Source organism: Pseudorca crassidens, chromosome 4 (assembly GCF_039906515.1).
Source record: "Pseudorca crassidens isolate mPseCra1 chromosome 4, mPseCra1.hap1, whole genome shotgun sequence".
Classification (NCBI taxonomy): domain Eukaryota; kingdom Metazoa; phylum Chordata; class Mammalia; order Artiodactyla; family Delphinidae; genus Pseudorca; species Pseudorca crassidens.
The window spans coordinates 151,444,192-151,468,148 of NC_090299.1; the positions used below are offsets into that span (position 1 = coordinate 151,444,192).

At 41.2% G+C, this 23,957-nt stretch overlaps 1 protein-coding gene across 11 annotated transcripts in view; it reads right to left on the reverse strand.

Moving 5' to 3' along the window:
• The window catches only part of RAPGEF2 (Rap guanine nucleotide exchange factor 2), a 244,694-nt gene that overhangs the window by 51,109 nt on the left and 169,628 nt on the right, over positions 1-23,957 (reverse strand). For all 11 annotated transcript variants that reach the window (XM_067737037.1, XM_067737036.1, XM_067737035.1 and 8 more), the window contains one exon: positions 3,872-4,003. In XM_067737037.1, coding sequence (XP_067593138.1) covers positions 3,872-4,003 — 132 coding nt within the window. The remainder of the gene's footprint in view (positions 1-3,871; positions 4,004-23,957) is intronic.

Here is a 23,957-nt window from a genome sequence, read left to right on the forward strand (position 1 = left end):
ATATTTAAATCCTCATATACTCAATTACTTATGTCTTAAATATATTTATTTAAGGTATAGACACGTGCATGTTCTCTTCTGCAAATTACCTACCCTTGTCCTTTGAATATCGTTATGCTATGAGTGAAGTATTTTTCTTATAATTTGCATGAGTGAGTTAAAAGTCTGACTTTAAATCTTTGTCTCAATTGCTCTTTTAATTATTAAAAGTTTTGATCATTCATTACACCATTAAGAGTTTGCTAACTCCTGGGAATCCCCGGGCGGTCCAGTGGGTAGGATTCGGCACTTTCACTGCTGTGGGCTCAGGTTCGATCCCTGGTTGGGGAACTAAGATCCCACATGCCCTGCAGAGCAGCCGCAAGTAAGTAAAGTAAAATAAGTAAGTAAGTAAGTAAGTAAATAAATACTTTCCAAAAAAGAAAAAAAAAGTTTGCTAACTCTTTATCTGGAATTTAATCTTAATTATGATACGAAGTATGGTCATTAAAGTGGGCCCCCCTCCCCCAAAGACCATTTACTGAATAATCCATCACTTCATTGATTTGAGGTTTCCTCTATTCCATATTGCATGCTTACACGTGAATTTCGTTTTGCTTGAACTCGGTTCCATCAGTCTGCCTATTTTCGTAGTTGTTTCCAGTCCGCCCAAGTCACTGCTCTGGTAATCACGCCATTTAACCGGGGCCTTACCGTGACTGGAAATTGCATTGTCTCGTGTCACCAGCTTAGGCACTCTGCTTTCTGTCACCAGTAGCCTCCCGCTTTTCAGCTCGCTTTCATCGCCTTCCAAGGCAGCCCTTTTTCAAAACAAGCGTGTTCCTCAGTCTTCCAGGCTCTCTGAGCTTCGTGCCTGGCTCTCACACTCCAGCTTCTGCCCCCTAGTCTAACACCACAGTCCCATTCCTTCCACGCGTCTTTCCTGAAGGCCTACGACTTCCTGGCCCTATTCCAGGCTCTAGAGAGAAGACGAAGACAAGACAGAGAAGTCCCTGCCTCTTGAAGCAGTCATGCTGGGGGACAGACCTAACTGAGAAAGTGACAATCACTTCAATTAAAGTCTAAAAGACCAGCCAGGGACGGGACCAACATGTAGGACCTGCGTTTCAAAGGGTAAGAAGGGAAGAACTCTCTGAGAAAGCGGTCCTTGGAAACGAAGGCCGAAAGGGATCAATGAAGGCCGAAAAGGAGAGGAAATTCTGGACAGAAGGCCTGCAAAAAGAAAGCCCTGCGTTACGAGGAGCCTGGCGTGCTGTGCTGCTCCGTCTGTCTTTCCACTACACTCCTTGAATAAAGAGGCGGTCCCGGGGGAAGCCGATCTTTGCTTTCCTTGTGCTCACTGTGGAGAAAACTACTTACCAGGGCAGAGGGAAATCACTCTGTATTTGGGGGCACCTACCCAGCTGAGCCTCCGATGCTCTGGTCAATTTGCTCCCCTTCTCTCCAAAACTATGATTCCAAAATGTGTCTCTCCTTGAGACTCTCCACCTGCCAACCCTCTCACTCTGAAAGAAGGAACTCAGAGACACCAGGCAGAAACTCGCTCAACTCCCAAACTCCCCACTCCAAATCCATCATTATATGCCCCTGTTAAAAGAGAGGAGGTTTCTCTTCTTAAATAAGCTAGTGATTCCACCTTGCTCTTGAATTCCTCTCCTCCAACTCTCTCAGAAAAATTATTCAAACTTTTTCTCTCCGGCACATGGCATTCCCTGACAACCTCTTTGTATCCGTCTCCTGAGCATTTATACTCGCTCCAACGTGACAGCTTCCTCGAAGTCAGAACTGGATGCACGAGAAAGGGGTCGCCATGGGAGACAGCTGCCCATCTCTGGAGCCGCTCAAGAATCAACCTGACTGACAGGAAGAGAGCAGAGGATTCAAACACAAGACTGGTCGCCAAACCAGGCGCATCTGGCAGATTTCTTCTCACCTTTAGAATTTCTGATTTAAAGACAATAGGGGATCTCTAGTCAATGTTAGTCCTACAGTCAGTAACCAAATCCTTAGTTACATCTATGGATTTTTCCTTAGGAAGGATACAAACTTAACAGGCTACATGCCTGTCATCAAGTTTGAAATGGACAGCTGTGAAACGCAACTAAAATGAATCAAAATACGCAGGGGTCCTCTTTTCCAACTACACCCCAAGATAAAGCCGGACTGCAGGCTGCAAACTCCAACCCCCATAGAACTAGGTGGAGTTCTCACCGCGGTCTGGATCCTCAGACACCCTGATGGGGGCTGGGGACAGCCAAAGTACCATCAAGAATCACACCCTTCCCCAACCTACACAAGGTAATAATAACACATAAAGCTAAAGTTTCCCTCAGAATACGCCTCCGTAACGTATACAAACGACTCACTTCATTCTTATTATAAATTTACCTTCTAGGAGGCTCCATTCAGCCTGGAATTACACCCGAAGAACAGCAGGGGTAACTGCTACAACCTCAAGCTGTGTTCCTACTACAGGTCTTTAAAGCACGTGATCATCTCAAAGTGTAGAAGACAAAGGCTCTATCATGATGTTTCAATTAACAGAAGCTAAAGCACAACTTTTACTTCTACTGTTCGCTGTTGTATTATAAGGGATACTCTTGAATAAATGTTCAAAAAATCAACTTCTAAAAACAGGCATTATGCAAGGGGGGGGGGATAATTTTACCCTGATCCACCACCTCTTCCTCCTCTAACATTTGAAAATGGGACTACTTCCTAAAGATTTAATTACAAGCTAACCTTTAATGCCTCAAAGTAGAAACTTGAAAAGTTACTTTAAAGAGCCAGATCATTATGTTTCTTTTTGCAAAATAATAAAAAAAAGTTCTTAATCAGCTAAGAATCTGCCAATAATTGCATTTGTGGCTATCACTTATTCGCCAGTGAGCTCTCCACAACACCTCTGAATTATAGAAAAGTGGGTACCTAATGCCTCCTGAAAAGAAAATTAACTTTCTAAGATCTACTAAATTTAGGACTTAGACATGTTTTGCCCTGATGGTATTCTGTTTAGATACTTTTAGTAATTTTTTAAAAAAACAGAAACTGAGAGCTGCCTGAATATATCAATGATCGTGAAACACTGTAATATTGTTAGAGAAAGGTTTTATTGCGGCCATCTCCTATCACTATTCCTAAGGAGCCTAGAATTATACTTTGTAAAGTGAGTATTACATTCTTTTTGTTTGAAACCATCTGAAATCCCATATTAGCTGTAACAAAAAAAAAGGACCTTTTTTTGCATATTTCAGTCCCTTTTCCTAAATTGGCATTTTCTAAGCCAATGAACTATTCCTTAACAATTAAAATTATTTTGCTTTAAAAACATTTTTGAAATTCCATAATTCTAGTTTTTCTATCCATCACTATCATAAGAATTTATTTGAAACATGTAAGTCTATAGGTAATAAAAATAATGCAAGAAAAATAATTCAGTGATCGAATCTTAATAATCTCTTCCTTGTGTCACACCCAAGACTTTATTAAGAAAAACTTAGTATGGAAGCATAGTTCTGAAGTTTTCCCCTACAATTTTGTTCAAGAAAGGGTCATCAACCTAGTACACCTACAGTCAAATTAATAAAATATTTACAGTCCAGGGACACATTTCCATTGTAACCGCTCCATTTAAAATTCTGGTAACTGGTAATAGCAGAGGCAAATGCATTTAGACTGTGTTCGACTTCCTAAAACAAACATACAACATACTACATGTCTGTGTGAAGCATAAACATTACCATTTTATGTCCATGTGTGCACATATAATACACACACATATATTTACCTTTAAGATTCTATCCATGAAAAATCACAGAACTCCTCAGAATACATGAAAATGAAGCGAATGACAAGGAAAACACCTTCCTACCTGGTAGATATCAGAAAGACTGCTGCTTCCAGAATCACTGGTGATGCTACATCCTGAGTGGCTGGAGGAGACGTGAGTCACCTGTGGGTGGAGACTGTCCGTGAGGTGTAGCTTTGTGAAATCTGCAGGAAGCTGGGGAAGGATCAGGAGAAACTGTGTTACAGCTGGAACCGAGAACTCCAAGCAGGCATCTACAAATTGTGTCACACTCTACTCCAGGCCAGGAAAGGTCCTTCATTTTTTAAATTCACCATGACTAAATACTGTCCTATTTACCAAAAATCACAAAATGAATTTGTAAAGTTTATGGGCATTCAATGAGCCTTAAATCATACTAAATTCAACGCTTAAGTAGGTGGGTTTGGCGGTTAAGATTAACCTGGTGAGCACTGAATCCAATGAGCTACAACTTTCAAATTATACACCAATGAGCAAATTAGTCTTCTACTATTTGTGAGCCAGCAAAGTGCAACTTTGTGGCAAGAGACAGCTTAAATAAGAAAACAGATTTGAGGTTCATGTATGCCCAAATGATGTTTAAAGGTTAAAAAGATGAGCATCTTAGAACAAAGTGTATTGTTATACAAGTAACTACACAGGCACTACGGAGAAAACAGGAAAGTATGCTCTCGGAGAACGCAGAGTCGAGAAGGTTATGGACAACATTTACCTATCACAGACACATAGATACTACTTGTTCACGTCTAAACTCCAAATACAAATTGCGTCTATTGAACAGATTCCCTCAGCATCCCCCAAGTGCTTCTATCACCCCCCATACAGCAGAGAAAATGCACTGAAAAAGGAAACATTCACCCATTCAACAAATATTTACTGAGCCCTCTTCCTCTTACTATGTGCTAGTTAGTGAATGAGATGCTAAGAAAACGCTGCCCTTAAAATCTTACACTCATAAGTTATTAGCAATTCTTTTGAATTCAAAAAGGGCACTATGTATCTATAGCATCACACTTAGAAGACACTACTGGCCAATAATAAACCTGACATTTCAAAATATATGCTAACTGACACCCTGCACACTGATAATACCTTTCTTTCCTGCTGGCATACTGATCCGATTTGGCTGCTGAATAATAAATAATAAAGACTAACTGTTAAAATCAAACTTAAGGAAGAGCTTGCCTTGGCAATACTGCCTTCTCTCCTGGGACCCTCATCCCTCCTCCCCTTCCAAAACCAAGATGCCACTTCACAGTTTAGAGTAAGTCCCATAGGGGACGTGATGCAGGTTCCTGACACCCACAGCCATTCAGACCTGGCTCAATAAACAGATTACGACACTTAATAGTACTGAACACACGGATGGACTTGGAAGGCATTGTGCTAGGTGAAATAAGTCAGACAGAGAAGGGCAAACGCAGTATGACATCACCTACATGTGGAATCTAAAAAAGTATAACAAAGTAGTGAATATAACAAGAAAGCAGCAGACTCACAGATACAGAGAACAACTAGTGACTAGTGGCTGCCAGTGGCGGGTGGAGGAGAGGGGTGGGCATGGGATGGGCTCAAGGATGTACTGTACAATGTGGGGAATATAGCGTACATTTTGTAATAACTGTAAATGGAAAGCAACCTTTAAATTGCATAAAAAATAAAAAAATTAAATTAAAAAAATTTAAAAAGTAAAATTATACCCCTTCAGAAAAAAAACCATTTAATGTAGTCTGCAGAGAAATAATATTTGTAACATCACGGGAGACAAAGTATACAAAGAGAAGATTTAAACATAAATTTATTGGGGGGCATATAAACAGATGCTAAATAAACCGATAAAAAGGCATATGTTGGAGAAGCTCAGAGAAGTGAGATGTTTATTCAAATGTGTGAAATCATTGCAAGAATGATGTATATCTCACTATGAATGTTTTTTTAACTGATAATTGAAGATGATTTGAAAGAGATAAAACCGGGAAAGTAACAATTTCCCTGCAAGGAACAGATAGGCGAAAACCCCCAAATTTGAGAATTTATATATTTTATTCACAATGTAGAATAGCGAAATATTTCCAGGATTTCTTCAGGAACAGTCTGAAGACAAAAGTCTGCCAAGCTGTGTTTTACTTGTAGCTGAGTGATACATGTCAGATAGTAAAACAATGGGTTCGAAGCCAGGATAAACACCCTTCCTCATCTTGGCTACGTTTCGTTGAACGCAGTCACTCACCACAAAAGGCAACTGAAGAACCAAGACTCCGTAGCTCAGCGACTTTAAAAGGCATCAGTCGATACACGTACTTACAGAACAATAAACTGATTTTTACCGATTATCTTTTATAGAGATGACTCAGGTCGCCATGTGCCACACAGTGTGATTTTTAAAACTTAACTTGAATATGTCAAATAAAGATGTATCCATCTGATGAAGTTTTACTCACCAGACAGTTATTGACTCAAGTCTCGCAGGACAGTGTCCATCAACTGGTCGTCTTTCCTGACTAAATGCACTGTGGGGAAAGCACAGCAGCCTTCGAGCTCTAAAGCTCTAAACAGATTGTGGAGTGTGGACAGACAGTCCACAATCTACTCATCTACGCTCACTCAGACCCACAAAGAGCAGAATTACGTGGCTTTGTTAAGCTAAGAACCATAAAGTCTGTGTGTAAAGAGAAAAGAAGAAACGCTTTCATTCTTAAGAATTCAATTCTACTTTAGAAATACTTATTAAGTATCTGCTATGTCAGACACTCTGTTAGGGACAGGAAATATCAAGGTGAATATGACACCCCCAGTTCCACATGTAAATTCTACTACCTAAAAAGTCATTGTAGTAGGTGTCAGGCACAATAGAAAAATAAGTCAAACACTCTTTGTTTTTGGCCACGCTGCACGGCTTGCAGGATCTTAGCTCCCTGACCAGGGATCGAACCCCAGTCCCCTGCAGTGGAAGCACGGAGTCCTAACCACTGGACCGCCAGGGAACTCCCTCAAACATAGTTTTTTAAACGTGGCTTTTGATCTCCCCACCACCACTTGTGTTCTTTGAAGACAATGAAATGATGTTAAAGTTAATGCATATAAAATTCAGTATTAGCTAAATATCTCTTTGTACGAGAACAGATGCCATGCTTGAGAAAGCGTCGCATTTTTCCCCATAGATGGGGATGAGAGTCCCGTGATTAAACGCTATCAACAGGCCACGTCGGCCACGGCTGTGGAATGGGAGGGGTGTGGAGCTTGTCTGCCCGAGAGAAGAGGGCCTGAAATGCATGGGTGCGGCCCAGCCTCACACTCTACAGACTGGAGACCTGAGCCCAGGCCTAAGGGAAGCGGCTCCTTCAGAGGGAAACGAACCAGCCGGGAACTGGGAGTCAGGGTGCAAACACAGGCACAGGCACCGCGTTCAACCTCAGGGCAAAAGGGTAACGCCGAACGCTGGGAGCCAGTAACTCACTGTCGGAGCAAAACATACCAAAGCAGGGGGCCACACGCCAAGGACAAAAGACTCACTTGTCCCAGCTTTTCTACGCTTGATCCCGGGCCTTTTTAAGTTACTATCACCATGCTGTTTGATCAAATTTCCGATTAAATGGGCTGGGAATTATCTTGCGGCTCTAGCCACCACTTATAACAGAAATTCTGCTCAACAATAAGAAAATTTTTTGAAGCTGGGGCTATACGCAGTAGCTACCTGAATAAAATTAAATAATAATTAAATAAATTAAAGGGGAAACTAATATATTTTATACATTTTGACCTTAACACCAATATATTCAATATTTAACAGCAATTCATTACGAACGCAATTCAAGGAAATCTCATATTTTTCTTGTTGTCATTTAAATGCTTTTATTTTCATATTTGATTGTATGAATATATTACTGCTCACATCCTTCCTGGATCAAGCGATCTATATTCCTAAAGACAGGGCACTCGTGAATCTCAATTGTAACAAACTAGTGTCAGGCAAGTGACTGAATCACAGCTTCACCAGGAACACTATTAATTACATAAGAAACAACAATGGTAATACGTATTTAAATCAGATTCTTAAATGCGTAAAGTAAGCATAAACAATATTAATCACAGTTTTGTAAAATCTGGGTATCAATTAAATGGTAGCTGGTTTTGTTTTCTTTTTTGGGAGAAACAGGGGTGCTCTAACAATTAGCTTTAAGTAAGAAGTACTAGGGAAGACTTAAGGCTCATATACGAACAGGCATTTGATAGCCTTTGGTTTATTAATTAATCTAATGATTGGCATTCATAAAAGTACCGGCTAATAAATGAACTCTGTTTTGAACATAAATTCAGTGAGTGAGGACGCCTTGAAATCTCTGACACCGCTAAATAAATACTTTGCTGAACTGGTAAAATTCCTCAAAGTGGTGCTAACATAGTAGAGACTAGGGCATTTCCTTTCTTCCCCTTCCTTCTCTCCCCCCAAAAACTTCTTAGGTTTATGTTTTCCAGCTCTACAAGAAAGGGCTGCTATACCACTGGTAATACATTGGTACATTACACTGGTTATGTATATCACTGGTAATACATTGGTACATTACACTGGTGATGTAATGGAAACATAGTAGAGTTGTATGTCCCATGATGCATTAGCACCGTAGGACTGCTGAGAAACCCAACGGTTCAAAACTAAACAAAACAAAAAAACACTGTCACCATCAGTTGAAATTTACCTCACTAAAAATTTCCCAACGAACCCCAGAATCCCTTTTATTTCAAGAAATTACTACAACAGAACACACAAGGTTTGGGGTAACGGTTAGAATCTATCCAATCCTCCCTGGCAGTTCACCTTGAGTAACAACAGTACTAAGGTCAACTGAGTATCACACTCAGTGACTGAACACCAGCTTCACGTTAAGACGCAACACTAAGAGTTTATCCAAATGAGTGCTGTTCTCCCCAGGTCATCCCTGGAGCTCTGTGAGCGCTTTCCACACTCATATTTTCAGGCTCTGAGGGGAGGAGCTGGTATATTCCTGGACACATTGCCCATTTTTTCCTGAGGTGCCAGTGAAAATACAGTCTCCTCTATTTCCCATTCATTCATCATTTATTAAAGACCTGTGTGGTGAGGATTAAGTGAACGACTGGGTAGAAAGCACTCAGAGGAGAGCCTGGCACCCAGGACCAGACAGAAGGGTGTCGGCCATAAACCACCACGTGCAGACTCGCGGAAGACACAGGGGCTCCCAGCTGTGGATTCCTGCATCTGGAATCTAGTCTGGATGCCAGCAGGGACGGAGCTGCTCTCAGAAAGGGCCTCAGGGGCCAGTCATCACCCAGCTCCAGACACTGTTCCTTCAGCCACGGTGGGACTCAGGTTGTACTTTAAAAGCAAGTCATATTTTCTCTCTGTGTACACACACACACAGCTTTTCTTTTACTAAAACTGATCTTTTCTAATACGATGAGTTCTGACACGCTCTGACCTATTTCTACATACAGCTTGCATAGGCAGGAATATTATTTGGTAGCTCGTTTTAAAGACCACTTTATACTGTGGTCAACTTTTATTTCTCTACCCCATAATATTTCTTTAGGAACACCAGAAAAAGTAAGCATTTGGACTCCTGAATACTATTCATCAGAAATCAGTTTTACTTCTCTCACATCCCATTAAGACGTGCTCAAGACCCAGGACTCATCCTTGAAATAATACTTCATGCATCAGTACTCCACAAAGCAAAGAGAAAGATTTCTGCACAGTATACAGTTTCTTTTGTTTGTAAATATACATCAAGGCAAGAAACAAAGCTTTCCCCAAAGGGTCGTGAGATAATAATTTAATAAACTGATAGATTTAATAATATTTCTCATTAAAATACATCTAGACATTTTTAAATATTGGTATGACTATGCTTTAAAGGAACGACCGGTTCAACAAAAATTTGCTTTATATTTACTGGAGAAACCTGCCAAAAGATTAGCAATTTGTAAGAACTTAATATTCTCCCAGCTTCCTGGCAGGCTCAAAAGACGTAAGTCTCATTGTACATATCAAGTTATCTTCTGTTCAACTTCCTGCTAAGTCAAGCAACCCTGAGCAAGTTGATTAACTTCTGTGCACCTTAGTTTCCTCTGTAAAATGAATATAACATTGTCCAGTGACTAAATGAAGTTAACTTGTAGAATCCACCTGCAGCTGTCTCTCTCCCTTTCCATTCCCTCTGCCATTTTTCCATCTTAGGTCAGATAGTTTCCAAATTCAATGGGAAAAAAAAAAAAACTAACTTATTTTTGACACTCTCATACCTAATACCACCATTATAGTATTTTACTTATTATATATATTTCCCCCAAAACTCTACATATTATATTTTATTTTTTAAATATTTTTTGATGTGGACCATTCTTAAAGTCTTTTTATATGTTAGAAATATCTCCTGAAATGTGGTGGTGACCCAGCCCTCTCCCCAGGGCAGAAAGGCTACCCGCGTGTTTTTTAGGGTTGGTAACCTATGAATGAACCATAAACTTCCTTGGCTACAGTGGCATGAATTACAATCTGAAATTTAATCCCTACATTTATGAAATAAGGATAAACGGAACACAAACAGAACAACTCGGACCCCTGTTGAGGAAAATAAATAAGCAAAACTAGTAAATTGACTGAAAGGCTGTCAGTCACACGACTGATGTTTTCAAGCAAATACCTTTAAGAAGCCTTTTCTATCGGACATTCATAGAAAGCACTGAATAGGAAACTCATGTGAACTTCACTTCAAAACAGAAAAGTGGAATCCTTTAGTATGAGGAGAAAGTGTATGATCTAAGTACCATCTATTCCAAGATGTAAGGCTGTGTAAGGCAACAGTAAGGTCACCTGCACACCAGTCCTGTTCTTACAAGAATCTCATGAAGTAGGTTATTATTATGACTATTTTATTTATTTATTTATTTATTTATTTATTTATTTATTTATTTTTGCGGTACGCGGGCCTCTCACTGCTGTGGCCTCTCCCGTGGCGGAGCACAGGCTCCGGACGCGCAGGCTCAGCGGCCATGGCTCACGGGCCCAGCCGCTCCGCGGCATGTGGGATCCTCCCGGACCGGGGCACGAACCCGCGCCCCCTGCATCGGCAGGCGGACTCTCAACCACGGCGCCACCAGGGAAGCCCTATTATGACTATTTTAGATAAGAGGAACTAAGACACAGAAAAGCTATTTGCACCAAGATCACACAGTGAAACGGTGGCAGAGAGAGATTCCTGGCTGCCTGGCCCTGTACTGAATACACTTAAGCATTGAACTTTACTGTATTTATGGACTTATTGGTTGACTTGAAAACTCTCATGAATACTGATGAAACTCTGAAATGTCTGCTTATATCAATTTACTAATGTAGTTTCTTGTACAAATTTCAAAATCATATAGAAAAACAGTCATCTAAAACAATTTCTCACTTTCATAAAACAAATTTATTAAAACTTTACATCTGCATCTCCAATGTCAACGATTCTGACATCACACTGCCACTTTCCGAGTCATCCAATAGAGTTTTCATTCCTTCTAAGTTGTTTGAGATGCACCACTTTTTGCATCTCTTTGTGATATACTGTGCAACATTAGTGAGGTTGATTTTTCATCGTCTTGTAGGTTCTTTACAAAATCATTTACTATTTATAAGCTAACCTTTAAAATGTTATGGTAGTAACCAGTATTTGCAATTCTGAGATCACATATCCAAGAATCATTATTAAATCTGTGTAAAACTTCTTTAACTCCCTCATCCCACGTTCCACAATATGACCCTTACAACATTCCAAGCTAGCATTGTTTGAGGTCATTACTGCCTTACGTTCCTTACTGAAGAGTACTTTTTCTGTTTAAAAAAAAAAAAAGGTAAAATGAATTGAGAGAGAACCTCATAATGTAAGAGACAAAAGCAACTCCTTCTCTGGTAGTTAACTCTTGCAGAATGAAATCTTGCCTGATATGTTATACAATACCCCTAACATCTGACAATCAGAGAAAAAGTATGTGGGTGCAGGCACACACACAAATAAGTTAGTCAACTAATGTCATCACCTTAAAGAAAGACACCTGGCACAGTGAGAATAGTTCTATAATAAATATCAGAACCACTAAAAGTTTGCCCTCTGAAAGACAGTTGTAGTTTTTCAAAATGAAAATGTTTATCTGGGACCTAAAATAAAACAAACTATATAATCTTCCACAGAAATACCGAGGTAGTTAATTAACATGTATGTATCACCAAAGGAAATGTCCTGTTGTCTGTTAAAAAACACAGTTTTATGATGGTTTTCAAGTGACAGCCACTCCATTCTCACTCCAAACACACCCCCCCCCCCATATAATCCCTTTTCCTTTGCAGTTTATTTGCAGCTATCAATAACCAGTGATCTGAAAAGCACACCTTTCTCTGAGGAATTTCAAAAAAAAATGTCTAGATCACTTAGTCCAAGATTTTTTCAATAAAATACATGGCAAATTTTGGCACTGAGTCAGGTAACTGAAAAGTCACCTTCTGGGTAGCACTTCACCTACAGAAATCCTAACCCTATGTGCACGTTCTCCTCACGTGAGGAATAATTCCCCCATTATCTGGGGCACACGTGTACCTAATGAGCAACGTGGTGAACATCTGATGCCTCTTTGTTCCGATACTTATAAAGAGCCCAGATACTGCACTTCACGGACGGAGAAACAGAAGGTCAGACAGCTCAAGTGGCTTGTCCAAAGCTCCCAGGTCCATGGCTCCAAAATCTACGCCCACTGCACTCTGCATCTGGACTCTAGAAATGTGTTATTTGGGGCCATATTCTAAGCCGACTGTGACACCCATCTGCTCCCTGATTTAAACAGGAAATATCCTAAGAAACTTTAATATCACCATAGCTTCACTGTCTAATACAAAAACCAACCCAATAAATACATTTTTTAGCAAAATTGGTGATTATCCATATAGTAATACTGATCATCATATTCTACAGTTACTAAAACTTGAGTTCTCGTGTTTTCCAGGACCACATGGGATCGGTGCTCTGGAAGTGGAGACCCCTGGAGATGGTGGGGAGCCGCTCGTGATAGGAGAAGGCAGTTTCTAGGACCAATTAGACAACAACTCTGATGAGCTGCAGAGGGACGGTGGGCAGTTATCCCAGCTGTAAGAATGCTCAAGGGAGCGTGGAGTCGGAAATGAGCCTTTAAAGCCAAGGAAAAAAGATTCCTATGGGATCCACGGATGATCCTAAGCTGCCTTCTTTTTGAACAAAAATAAATAGTTGGTTTGGCAAGAAAGCCTCACTCAGAATTAAAGACATTACCCCACAAGTCATGTTTAACTCTTTAAAAAAAAGTTATAAAAGCCACGTGACATCCAAACACAAATGCACTTAGGTCTCCATACAATAAAATGCCCAAAAATGGCTGAGACTGGCGAGCTATTCACCAATGTCCTCCTCTTCCAGGGAGTACAGCTGGATTGCATTTCCCAACTTCCCTTACAGTCACATAGGTGCCCATACAACTGACTTCACGCCTTCAGGGTATGAACAAACAGAAGTGATGGATGCCGTGCCTACGCCCTCCTTATATGCATCTTCTACAGACCCGCCGAGACCTTCCCCTTGCATCAAGAGTCTGTCGGAAGACAACAGAAGCTTTGCGCCGAAGGTTAGACAACTGAGCCATAACGTGGAGGGGCCTGGATCCCTGCTTAGAGGAAAACTGTCCACTAAGTGATCCAGAGTACTTGCTTCAGATCTTATGCAAAAGAGAATAAACTTCCATTGTATTTGAACCCTTGTGTTTTGCTTGGTTTGATACAATGGCTAGCATTATCTTAACTCATACAGATACAAATATGATGATACTCTTTTGTGACCTGTCTGCAAAAAATCTTCCACAGTGAAATTCTCAGTTCCTTAAGGAGAAGTAGGTAGGGCTCTGATGACACTCTGACCTCACAGTGCTGTGTGCAATTTGGATAAAATCAACATTAGAGCTCCTTTAGTCAGTCAAACACATTTATTAAAAACCCACTTTATGCCAGTATGCCATGCACTGGTCCCAGTTTCCTAAGCCAGCAGCAAGTAAGATAAACTCCCTGCTCTCACGGATCTTACAAATAGCGGGCAAGATAAGTAATAAAAGATTAACGAAGAAAACTGTCAAATAGTGATAAGTGCTGCATTCAGCAAAGATTAATTAAGAGACTGATGTGACAGAAGGATGATTGGGGGGACTTCCCGGGTGGTCCAGGGCTAAAGAATCCGCCTTAGAATGCAGGGGACACGGGCTTGATCCCTGGTCAGGGAACTAAGATCCCACATGCCGCGGGGCAACTAAGCCCGTGCGCCACAACTACTGAGCTCGAGTGCCTAAACTAGAGCCCGCGTGCCGCAAACTATAGAGCCCACGTACTCTGGAATCCGCACGCCAAATCTACAGAGCCCACACACCCTGGAGCCTGCGCACCACAACTAGAGAGAGAAAATGTGCCCGCCACAACTAGAGAGAAGCCCGCATACCACAACGAAGAGCCCACGTGCCGCAACGAAAGATCCCACATGCCTCAACAAAGATCCCGTGTGCTTCAGCTAAGATCCAATGCAGCCAAAAATAAATAAAATAAATAATAAATAAATCTTTAAAAATAAAAAAAGGGATAGCCAAGAAAGACTGAAGATGTGACAATGTGATGAGAAAACTGGTTTTTATATTCTCAGTTATCTCCTAAAGGCATAGTTTTAATCATACCACTTTATTAGATATATATACCATTTTACTAGGTATATATGTATATATACACGCACACATACACCTTATAGATCTATATCTTATACACATAGACATATAGACAAACTTTATATATTAACATATACTTATATTTCATATATTTATGAAGCGTATGTTATATTTGCCTTTGTGCAAAATTGAAAGAAGTCTAGTATATCCCTAAGCCGAAGGAATCCAATTACTAAACATTTTATGAAAAATTATTGGGCTCTTCATGCAGCTTCAAAATGAAATCAACTAAGTATCACAGTACCTTAGGAATCAAAGACAGTATAGAACAGGTTTGGATTTGTTCACTGTCCTATGAGTCGGAGAGCACTTAGTCAAATTTCAAGATGCAAAATATTACACAATGGAAATATAAAGCTTCCAAAATAATTATTTGTCCTCCAAAAGTACCGCTTAATAGGTTCAAGGGAAAATTAAGTCTAGAAGCCACCTACTCTGTCAACTGATTTTGAGTACAGTACTCAAAAATTTATTGAATAGACTGATTGCTCAGGAAAAAAACACTTCTATTGCAATGTAAGCTATACTCTTTTGAAAAACAGGAATTCATGGGGCTTCCCTGGTGGCGCAGTGGTTGAGAGTCCGCCTGCCAATGCAGGGGACACGGGTTCGTGCCCCGGTCCGGGAGGATCCCACATGCCGCGGAGTGGCTAGGCCCGTGAGCCATGGCCGCTGAGCCTGCGCGTCTGGAGCCTGTTCTCCGCAATGGGAGAGACCGCAACAGTGAGAGGCCCGCGTACCGCAAAAAAAAAAAAAAGAATATGTCACACAGAGATAAGTAATTTGAAAATTAATAAAGCAGGACACGGGATATAGAGGGTAGGAGGTCTCACTGCTAAGGTGTCCTCTGAGCAAAGACCTCAGTGGAGTGAAAGCCTGCACCCTGCAGGTACACATGGGGAAACAGGGGTCCCACGTACAAGGCCATCAAGGGCACAAGCCGAAGACACGGTGGCCTTGGCGTGTTTTAGGAACAGCTAGGAAGTCAGCACCAGCCCTCAGAAGCCCAGAGGGCATCAGAGCAGAGAGAGACGCCACGGTGAAATCATGTGGGCAAGCTGTGGGACTGACGCTGGATCTCATCCTGAATGGGATGGAAAGATCGGGGGTTCTTAGCACTCACAATACATTCAGCACGAAGGTAAAACATTTTCCTACAATGCTTAATGCAGATATATATTACCTTTTGGAGAAATATTCAATAGTAATTCCACATAACTTGAGTAAAAGATGTTTATTACAACTTGTACCAAGAGGCCATTGACAAACAAGGACCTCGTAGCTCATCTTACTTGATGTCCCACAGGCAGTGACTCAACTGTGAAGCCATGTCTGTTCTAAGTCATGGTTTCTGGGTACACTGGCTATACAACTTTATTTACTGAAAAATCCCACCCTGTTCCTCTTATATCTGTGTGAGACACACACACACACACACACACACACACACACGAGACTACCTAGAATTCAAACGACATCTCAGATTCCACCGCTAATGTTTCCATTTCTAGATTTCACTCAAACACAACCACAACTGCCGCTTTTCCAGTGATGAGTATTACAACTTAGCTAGACAATAATCTTTAAATCAAAAAATAATTATACGTTATCCCTCTTAAGTTACTCACACAAAATAGTGGGCATTAATTTTATGTGTCTAGAATATCAGCTTTTCCTTTTACTTCAGTGATAAACATATTCATTTTGGCATTTATTTCTAAGGACTTCAGTGATAAGACATCTAATTTAACGTCTACTTTCAAGGGCTTTGTGTGTCAACCCGGGCACACCAGATAATTTCATTGCTTTAGCTCTGTCTAGAGGGCACTGGGGGAGAATTCACTGAACATCTGTGGTGCATTACTCATTGCCCAGGGCCATCAAAAATATATCCCGCATACACTGCATAAAGGCTAATAGATTTTTCTTTTCCTCCGCCTTTCCTTTTTGGTTTGCTTGCTTGTTTGCTTAGACTGGTAAACCTCAGACACCATATCACCTGGTGACGAGTCTGAATGACTAGGACACAGTTGAGCGCGTGTGACCTCATAAGGAGACTCCTTGGTAATACCCTCACTTCTGTCAATGTGCCAGCATTTCTTGTGACCTTCTCGTCATCTCCAAGGATTTATTTACATAATCAATTGATCAACTGTCTCAGGTAGCACATTCCTCCTAAACAAAGACCAACATCTAGTATTCTAAAAAGCTTTTACTTTCCTTAAACTTCAACTGCTTTCTCTGAACTTTTAAGCACGTATGTGTATGCATATTAATTTATTAATCCCAAGTTTAAATCAGGGAAACAGAATCACGTTAATCAAGATACACTCAGGGAATCTTACAACGGGTTTCATATAACCTGTGGTGTCCTCAGTGCGTGCATGTGCGTGTGTGCACACACACGCGTTAACAACCTGAAAATGTCCTCTACTATAAACAGTTTAACTTCCGCAGCCTAGAAGTTTCAAAGGCTCGATTCACCTTCAGCAGAAACGAGAACTTAGAAAATTAGCCAAGTGCCCACTGTGCGTGAGACCCTCTGATGGGGATTTACGTACATTCTCCTACTTCATCTAATGCCACTGCACCACCATCGTCCTGTCTTGCTTCCTACAACAATCTCTTGTTTCCCTTTTATTTCTTCTCCGCGTTGCAGCTCAGTGAACTTCTGGAAGAGGATAGAAAAACTTGCACCTGATCACGCCAATCCCTGGCCAGGAGCCTGTCAGGGACCCTCTTTACCGCAGGGACAGGTTCACACCTCCGACCACTGCACGCACCTCTTCTCCTTGTGATCTCTGCACACCCCTCTCAGCTCATTCTCATGCCACACCCTGTCTCTCTCTCTCTCCTCTGCCTCTGCTATTACTTCCTCCTAGCAGGGCGCCCCTGGGCGGCCTAATTCCTGAGCTCCCCTCCTGGAGGTGAGACGTTGTCATCAGAGGTTCCTGTGTCACTCAGAGCTCAGCCGCCCCTTACAGCAGCTGCTGCTCTAAACATCCCAGCCTTCCCGGAGTTAAGTCCAAAAGGGAGCATGGCTGCCTTTCCTTCACCCTCTCCCTTGCCTCAAAGGGCCTGAAATACAGTCTGTGCTGAACAGACACACACATCACTGAACGATTCAGCCGAGTTTAGAGCTGAGGGTACTGAGGCCGAGAGAAAATGAATTAGGATGGCCTCTCCTGTCCTAATTCAACAGCCACTCCTTTCTGCCAGCAATTACAGGTAAGACTGCCAGAATAAAGCGAAATGACGAGGAATAGAAGAAGGAGGAGATTATACTAAACCTAGGCTAACGGTAAGCACAGTTAAGCAATGTATTCAGTTTGGATTTCCTCCAAGTCAGGATAAAACTTGTGGACTCAAAACTTTTTGAGTTCCTGTCTGTATAGATTCCAACAGAGGAGCCTGGCACATGAAGAGTGTCTGAACTCTCCTCAGAATTGTGAGATTCATTCATCTACTCAATTATTTAACAAGTATTCACGGACCGACTGCAACGAGCCAGGCATAGTTATAGGAGCTCGTTATCAGGCAACGATGGGCACTGGCAAAGCCCTGCTCCCTGGAATTTTTCCTTCTGGAGGCAGGAGGCTTCAGGGTGGAAGGTGAAAGAAGCGATAAGTAATGATAAACAAATAAAATAAATGTAGATATCATCAGTACTATATAGAGAATACCAAATGGGGCGGGGGGAGTGATGCAATGGACCGTGATAGCTGGGACTGGGGAGACTACTTAGACGGGGCACTGGGAAGGCTGCTCTGAGAAAGTGATATCTGAGATGAGAGGTCAATAAACACAAAGGATCCAACCAAACGCGATCTGGGGGAGAGCCCGACAGATGGAAGGAATAGAGGGCAAAGGCCCTGAGGGAGGAAGAACCTGGGGATGCTCAGGAAACGAAACCAAGTTCAAGGTTACTGGAGGGCAGAGGGGTAAAAGCAAGCTCAGAGTAGTAGGAACCAATCCTACTACAAAGGAGGCTTGTTAAGGGCAATGGGAAGCCACTGGGCTTTTAAACAGGAAACTAACAGGATCCAGTAACGTTTTCCAAATTACTCTGGCCAGTGAATGGATAAAGAAGATGTGGTAGGTATAGACAATGGAATATAACTCAGCCATCAAAAAGAACGAAATAATGCCATTTGCAGCAACACGGATGGACCTAGAGACTGTCATACTAAGTAAGTCAGATGGAGAAAGACAAATACCATATGATATCACTTATATGTGGAATCTAAACTATGGCACAAATGAACTTATATATGAAACAGAAACAGACTCGCAGACTTGTGGTTGCCAAGGGAGAGGCTGGCTGGGGGAGGGAAGGAATGGGAGTTTGGGATTAGCAGATGCAAACTATTATATATATATATATATATATATATATATATGATAAACAACAAGGTCCTACTTATAGCACAGGGAACTATCCTCAATATCCCATGACAAAGCATAATGGAAAAGAATAAGAATGTATATATGTGTATGACTGAGTCACTGTGCTGTACAGCAGAGATGGGTACAACATTGTAAATCAACTGTACTTCAATAAAATAAATTTCTAAAGAAAGGTAAATCATTATGTCCAGGTGGTGGGGAGGGACAATAGAGACGGGGAGAGAGTCAGGATGGAGTGGGCTGTGCCTTTGGGACCACAGCAAACAAACTTAACAGCTTTCAAAACCTAACCTGGTCATGTTTAGAGGGGCCTCTGCAATCAACTGCTTAACTTTCTCAAAAGATAAAATCCCATCTACGTAAAGTTCCATCAGGGCGATCACCTATGTGTCACTGATTGCTACAACACTTTAGTAATTAGTTCTGGCCTCCTCTAAGTTATGTGGGTACCTGACCAAATTTCCCAGGTACAAGGGGTCAGATTATAAAAAAATTCAACTTCTTACAGAGTGGTAATTTATTAAATATACTAACAAAATGAATACTTATTTTGACCAAGTTCCTAACCAGTGATTAGCATTAGGAGGTCATAAATTATAATATGAAATTGTAGAATACACGGCTATATCCAAGCAGTTTGTGTGACCCAAGAAATCATTGTAATTCCTTGTAGCTTAATTTTCTCACCAGTGTGGAGTAGACATAACAAGGTCTATCCTGCCTGTCTCACAAGGCAGCTCTGAGAACAGACGACCAACGTGAAAGAACTCTAGTAATATAAAGCATTATGCAAATGCAAGTTTTTGTATAGTACAATTATAGACCTGGAAGGATTTTTAGGGATTTATTTAGCATAATCTCCTCATTTCTCAGTTGTGGGAATTGATGTCAAGAAAAATGAACTAGTTATGGCACTGTCAAAACTTGAATCCAGATCTTACTTTCATATAATAAAAAAATTAATTGGAATATTTTCCAAATTTTCTACAATGTAAATTGTGGCATTATTATTTTTAAACAAGTATTCTGAAAAATAAATACTAAAAGGGAAAAGTAAGTTGGGAGTTCATTACTAATGATCTATTATGTTGCATAAACCAAAATTAATTTTAACCTCAATTCCATGATTTATGTATATTAAGACAAACGCTCTTAGAAAAGCATGTAACTTTCATAATGTTAGACAGTCGAGGTCCCACCATGTAAAAACACAAGCAAGTACCTTGACCTGGTTTGGGCACTGAATTATACTGAAGGCCTTCAAAGATAGTTTGATCTTTCATATAATCCATGTTAATATTCCTTCTAGGTAGAATGTCCAAATGCCTAAAACTTCGTATCAGCCAAAATTCCTAAACAGCTTATCCCAGAAAGTTTTAGCTGCTTAGGTGAGTAATATTTATTTCCTTATTTTATGTAAATGTTAAAGAACTACATGACTTACTATAACAAAATGCTGATAGTTAGCAATGTTAATCCTAATTTATCATTACGATTGCTAATGTAAATATGCCTTCAGTCTTTAGACCCTATTGAGTTTCACCTAAGTCTATCTAGCCATAGGGGGGACAATATCTTCTCAAGGGGAAACAATTATCTACTCATTCTGATGTTTGTCCATATCTGCCTTATTGTACTTTTTAGTAAATCATCTCTCACACATTCAGTAAATATGTACTAAATGGCTTTTTCATGGTAAACATATCCTAGACACGCCAGGTTAAGTGCTGAATCTCACGAATGAAGTCCCTGCTTTCATGAGGCTTACGCTTCAACGAGAGACACTTAATAAATAAATAAGCAGTAAAAACATAAACAACAGCAAGAACAACATAAACATAATAATAAATGCTTGGCAGATACTTTTTAAAATGTGCTGTAGGGCTTCCCTGGTGGCGCAGTGGTTGGGAGTCCGCCTGCCGGTGCAGGGGACACGGGTTCGTGCCCCGGTCCGGGAAGATCCCACGTGCCGCGGAGCGGCTGGGCCCGTGAGCCATGGCCGCTGAGCCTGCGCGTCCGGAGCCTGTGCTCCGCAACGGAAGAGGCCACAGCAGTGAGAGGCCCACGTACCGCAAATAAATAAATAAATAAATGTGCTGTAACAGAAATGCCTGCGTGGCTACCCCAGACTGGCCTGGCAGGAGACTCTCCTGCACCTGGGATCGGAGCATCTAGGAGCAGGCCAGGTGAAGGCCACAGGAGACTGAATTCGGGCAAAAAAGAACAACCTGTGGAGACTCCATGGCTTGGTCCGTTCTATGAACATAAGGAAGGTCGAGGAGCTGAGGGAAGTGGCTAAGAGAGGAGACCAAGATGAGCCCAATTCATGCACAGCTTTGCAGGGAGGGCAGATTTTATTCTAAGCACTGGAGACTTTTAAAAGAAATGACATGGTCTGGTTCTGCTTTTTTAAGATACGGTGGGTTGCTTTGTGAAGAATGGCACAGAGAAGGGCAAGATTAGAAGTAAGGGGGACGCCAGGAGTCAGCGGGAAGCGTCCAAGCGAGAAGGTGCTGATAGCTTGGACCAGGATGCTAACGATGGAGGGAGAGCCACCAGCAGGAGGGAGGGATAAACAAGACTTGCGGAAGAGCACGGAGTCTGGGCCACCCAAAAAACCAAAGATAATTCGCAGGTCTGGGGTCTTCATCTCTCGGTAAATGGTAACACTAAGGACGGTGAGGGGAGGAAACCTGGAGAACCATGAGTGTCTGCGGCCTGCCTGGCTGGTTGGGTTGGTGGTTGGGAGAACACTCAGAAGTCATATTTTGGCTGTGTCGAGTCCGAGGTGACAACTCTACTCAAGGCTCTGTAATGGCCTATATGGGAAAAGAATCTTTAAAAAAAAAAAAAAGAGTGGATATATGTATTATACGTATAACTGATTCACTCTGCTGCTCCCCTTGAAACTAACACAATATTGTCAATCAACTCGACTCCAATAAAAAGTAAAAAAAAAAAAAAAAAAATCCGAGGTGACAACCTCACAGTATCTCGTGGGCAATGGAATAAACAGTCTTGAATTTTGATTATAATCAACCAGCGGATGTCTGGTTTGTGGGGGGGAAACTTTGTAAAAGTTTTCACCTGCTCGTTAAGTGCTTCCAGGTTAATATTAGTACATACAAAAATAATAATAAATGATGATCAAGATGGTTATGATAATGAGGAAGAGGATATTTTGATCCATCCTGTGATGAGCTGATGATTCTTGAAATCAGCAAACAGATGGGGTAATAAGAGGTAAAAGGTCTCAAGTTTTCTGTCCCTTTTGAGCTAAGCCATTAACTGTAAAGGTGTTAGATACATACTAGCAAAAGCATGACAAAAGAGCCCCACAGGAATGTAAAACAAGAATTCAATTATATTTTAAAGTAAAGTTAGCTTCAATATCTAGGATTTTGCTCATAGACTCTTTTAAAGAACTTGAGAAACACCTAGTGGCCTCCTCCTAATGTATCAACCTAATAAAAGTTCAGCTGAGGTATGAACTTGGTTAGATGTTTGCCATCTCACTTAATGTGCCCGTGTAAATGAAGTCGGTTCCTTAATGCTTTCGGTTTTATCAACAGAATTAAGAAACCTCCTGAGATAGAAAGCTACTTCCTCTCATGTATCAATTCAGAGAACTCACTTGAAGATTAGAGTCGAGAAACACGAAGTAGTAACCAAGACACCAATGACAAAACCTATCGAGCAAACCAGATAAACCCTAATTTCTCTTGTGTGGCCTCCTGCCTTGAAAGCCATGGTCCTCTCCGTTACTCTCTGATGCATATAAACTAGATACCTTCCCATCGAAGTAGATATATGCATATCCTAACATATGAATGAACAAGGCTTATTCTAATGTATTCTACCAACGATGGGAAACTGGGGAATGAGAAATATATTCCAATTATAGAAACGTGGAGAATAAACCATTTAGTTTTGGAGGTGAAAAATCATCTCTAGTCAATGCAGAAAGAGTGAATTGAGACATCTTTAATTCCAAAGTGAATAAGTGACAAGGTGAAAGGAAGGGAAAGGTGACACATGACACAATGGCCAAGAATTCCAGTTACTGATGGTTCAGATCTTATAAGACGTTTTGAAAGGAATGGAACAAAACAGTAAGATTTAATCACCTTTAACTCAGGGGAGGGGGGATGGGGTGTCGATCTGAATGAACACCTGAGAAGTCAGGTAGGACATATCCCCACAAGGACACTGCTTCACTAATCTCAGTGCCAATGACTGGCTCTGTGTGTGTGTGTGTGTGTGTGTGTGTGTGTGTGTGTGTGTGTGGCAGGGATGGGGAATGGGGTGACAATTAACTGCATCCTTAATATTTCCAATCTGAATCCTCCTTAGGGTGGTGAGAACCACCAGGTACCTTAGGAAAAAGTCTTGAAGTGTTCTATTTCACAGTTCCTGAAGGCCCCCTGGGGTGATGTGTGTAAGAAGCAGCTTATGTAAGTGTCTTCCTCGAAGTCAGGGGTGAGACCGGAAAACACTGGTGACGTGAGTAGAGCATGTTTAGCTGATACGGTTAATACACTCCTGTATCAGAAGAAGGGCAGGGCCCTTTCCCAGCTGATTTGGGGAGAACGGTTCTGAAAGAACAATGGCTATTCTGGTGCAGATGCTGTGGGGAGTAAGAAAAGGGGCCAATAAAGCCAGATTCAGGAGATTTTATGCCACTTCCCAGTAAAGAAACTTTAGCCTGAAGTTGGTCACTTCTCTTAAATTGAAATATCAGTGATTCCGCTGAGGAACAGCATGACGTGCAGTGTATCACACTTAGCATATAAGAATTGCAGCGCGCACACCTCCTCTGGCACTGAGTCTCAATTTTGATGGCATGCAAATTTTGGGGAGAGGGAGAATGAACTCATGGCTCAAGAATCTGGCAACTGCTTGGATTTCACTGTAAAGAAGCATC